Raw genomic sequence first — 2,731 nt, forward strand, 5'->3', positions numbered from 1 at the left:
AGCGTGGATCCAAACTTGGTGCCCTCTCCGGAAAGGGCTGTGACACCATCTGAGTTCCCAGATAAAGAGTGTCAGATTGAGTTCCAAGAGATAGCACGTAGGCAAAAGATGATAAATAGAAACACTTTCACCTGGAGCAAATTAATGCTCCACGAAGCACAGGTGAACTAACACATCATAAATGGCAAGGCAGAAGAGTATGATTTTGGAACCATGACCCCTCATTTTAAGGTACTAAATGGCTGACTACATACAGTATAATACTGCACATTTCTGAGCAACAGTGCAAAAAAGCACTGTTTTGACGTTTTTAAGAACACGTAAATGTGATTTTGGACTCAATGGTTTTTTCAGGCACTCTGCACATCTACTGTTCCTAGAAATATATTGTACAAAATGATTAAGCACTTAAAAACTATTTTTTGTGTGCGTGTGTTTTTAGAAAACAAAGAACCGAAACGTTTCCAGGCTTACCTTTGAGAAAACGGATGGTTTTTTATTAAATAATAGGAACTATGCCTTTCATACAGAAATACAAGTGGTATAAGGAGTCCTAATTGATTTCATATCCCTGCAGATCAAGCGCTTTTGAGACAGCAGACATCAGAGCTCTGAATTAAGGTATGAACATTAGATGAATAAGTTACAACATAGTTTTATACTGTGTAGACTATACAAAGTGATGGGAAAACTGTTCACCCACTTTTGCTTTTGTCATTTTGTTAATTTATATTTACTTATAGTGCAGAAAGCCACTTCAGATTTACACAGATAATTTGACGTTGTACGTTATTAATATGAGACATGAAAAAGAATGTATTCACTGGCATAAAGGAATATGTATTTAAAATACAAAGTTGTAAATAAAAAAGTTTTCAAACATAACAAATTAATCACATTGTGGCAGTAATATAAGGTAATTTATAAACATTTAGAAAGTGAGGGGAGTCCCTTTAATTAAACTGTTTAAATTAATTAAATTAACTTTATTTTGGGTTTATAGACAGATTATTCTTTTTGGGTTTGCATTGTCACGTTGTAATATGGCTACATATACATGTGTGTGTGTGTGTGTGTGTGTGTGTGTGTGTGTGTGTGTGTAGTATAACAATACATATAACATTATGACATTAATACTACTTTTTTCTTTTAGCTTGACAATGTCTAATGACTTGAGCTATGGAAACTACACAGACGAATATCCAAATTACACATTTGATTATTCAGATGATGCCTGCAACGATACTGAAGTGAGGCGATTTGAATCTGTGGTCACTCCAATCTTTTTCACAATAGTCATCATTTTAAGTTGTGTGGGTAATGTGTTGGTGCTATGGATCCTGAACAGATATGAGAATCTGAGTTCCCTGACCAATGCGTTTCTTGTAAATGTGGCCATCTCTGACCTGCTGTTTACTGCTGGCTTACCTTTTTGGGCATCCTACCACGTCTGGGGCTGGACGTTTGGTAACATAGGTTGCAAATTGGTCAGCTTCGTGTTCTACCTGGGCTACTACAGCAGCCTCATCTTCTTAACAGTGATGACGGTGCATCGCTACATGGCTGTAATGTATCCTCTGTCTGTCGCCTTGAACAAAAAGCCAGACTATTGCATTGTGATGTCTGTAGTCATCTGGTTCTTCAGTATCTGTGCTGCAACCCCTAATTTTATTTTTAAAAAACTTGTGTTCTCCAGTGACAATGAAGCATTTTGTGATTATCAGGGAGAAAATCACTTCTGGAAGTTGTTTGGAATTTTCCAGCAAAATATTTTCTTCTTGGTGGCCTTCATCACTATTGCATTTTGCTACACTTGCATCCTTGGGCGCCTGCTCAGACCCATGTCCCACACCAGACCCAAGACAGTCAAGCTGATCCTCTGTATCGTGATCGTTTTCTTCATCGGTTGGATGCCATACAATGTAACCATCTTTCTCGACTCTTTAATAACTTGGCAAGTCTCACCATTTAATATCTGTGAGGTCAGTAAGACTGTAGGCTACATCCATAACATCTCTCGCCTGATAGCATTCTCTCACTGCTGTTTAAACCCAGTATTTTATGTCTTTGTGGGCATTAAGTTCAGAAGTCACCTGAAAAAGATGCTAAAGAATCTCTGTGGGCATGAGGAACAATCTCAGCATCGCCACAGTCGTTTTATTTATTCAAACGGGGAGGAAATCTCCATGTACTAACTACCAGTCTGCTTTTTAAATGCTTGATTTAGTTCATACACCTTACTTGCATCACATCTAAACTGTTTGTAAATAAGAAAATGTTTTATAGTTATTACTGTGATATTAGTCCTTTTCTACCTATTTATATTATATTCTTCTATACCTAAAGTGCTTTTAACTATTGTTCTCATATCCAGTGATCCGTGATCAGACAGATCAGTAACAATATTAAAATTAAATCTAAAAACAGATCATTTTAGTGTAGCTTTTAAATTATGTTCAGCTGTATGACTTTGTATATTTTACATGTTTTTATGCTGTTTTTCTTTAATGTTTAATGTTTTCTTTAAAAATCTAGAGTTCCCCTTTTTCTTATATTGTTATGATTTACATGAATTTGAATTTGTACATATGTGGTTGGTTCAGTTTTATGTAATATATAAAAGTGGCTTAATAAAGAACTACAAAATGGTTTATAATAAATACATTTAAATAACCTGCCTTATAATTATCATGTGTTTGTGTGTGTGTGTGTGTGTGTGTGTGTGTGTGTG

The 2,731-nt window shown here is 35.6% G+C and overlaps 1 protein-coding gene across 1 annotated transcript; it reads left to right on the forward strand.

Moving 5' to 3' along the window:
* Window positions 1-1,160: 1,160 nt before the first annotated feature.
* On the forward strand, window positions 1,161-2,340 carry LOC134302241 (chemokine XC receptor 1-like). The gene has a single exon (XM_062987275.1). The coding sequence runs from the start codon at window positions 1,161-1,163 to the stop codon at window positions 2,193-2,195; it is 1,035 nt and encodes a 344-aa protein (XP_062843345.1). The 3' UTR covers window positions 2,196-2,340.
* Window positions 2,341-2,731: the final 391 nt, after the last annotated feature.

This window comes from Trichomycterus rosablanca, chromosome 25, assembly GCF_030014385.1.
Source record: "Trichomycterus rosablanca isolate fTriRos1 chromosome 25, fTriRos1.hap1, whole genome shotgun sequence".
In the NCBI taxonomy this organism is placed as follows: domain Eukaryota; kingdom Metazoa; phylum Chordata; class Actinopteri; order Siluriformes; family Trichomycteridae; genus Trichomycterus; species Trichomycterus rosablanca.

Coding starts and splice junctions, on each gene's coding strand:
- LOC134302241 (XM_062987275.1), top strand. CDS start 1,161: ATGTCTAATGACTTGAGCTATGGAAACTACACAGACGAATATCCAAAT.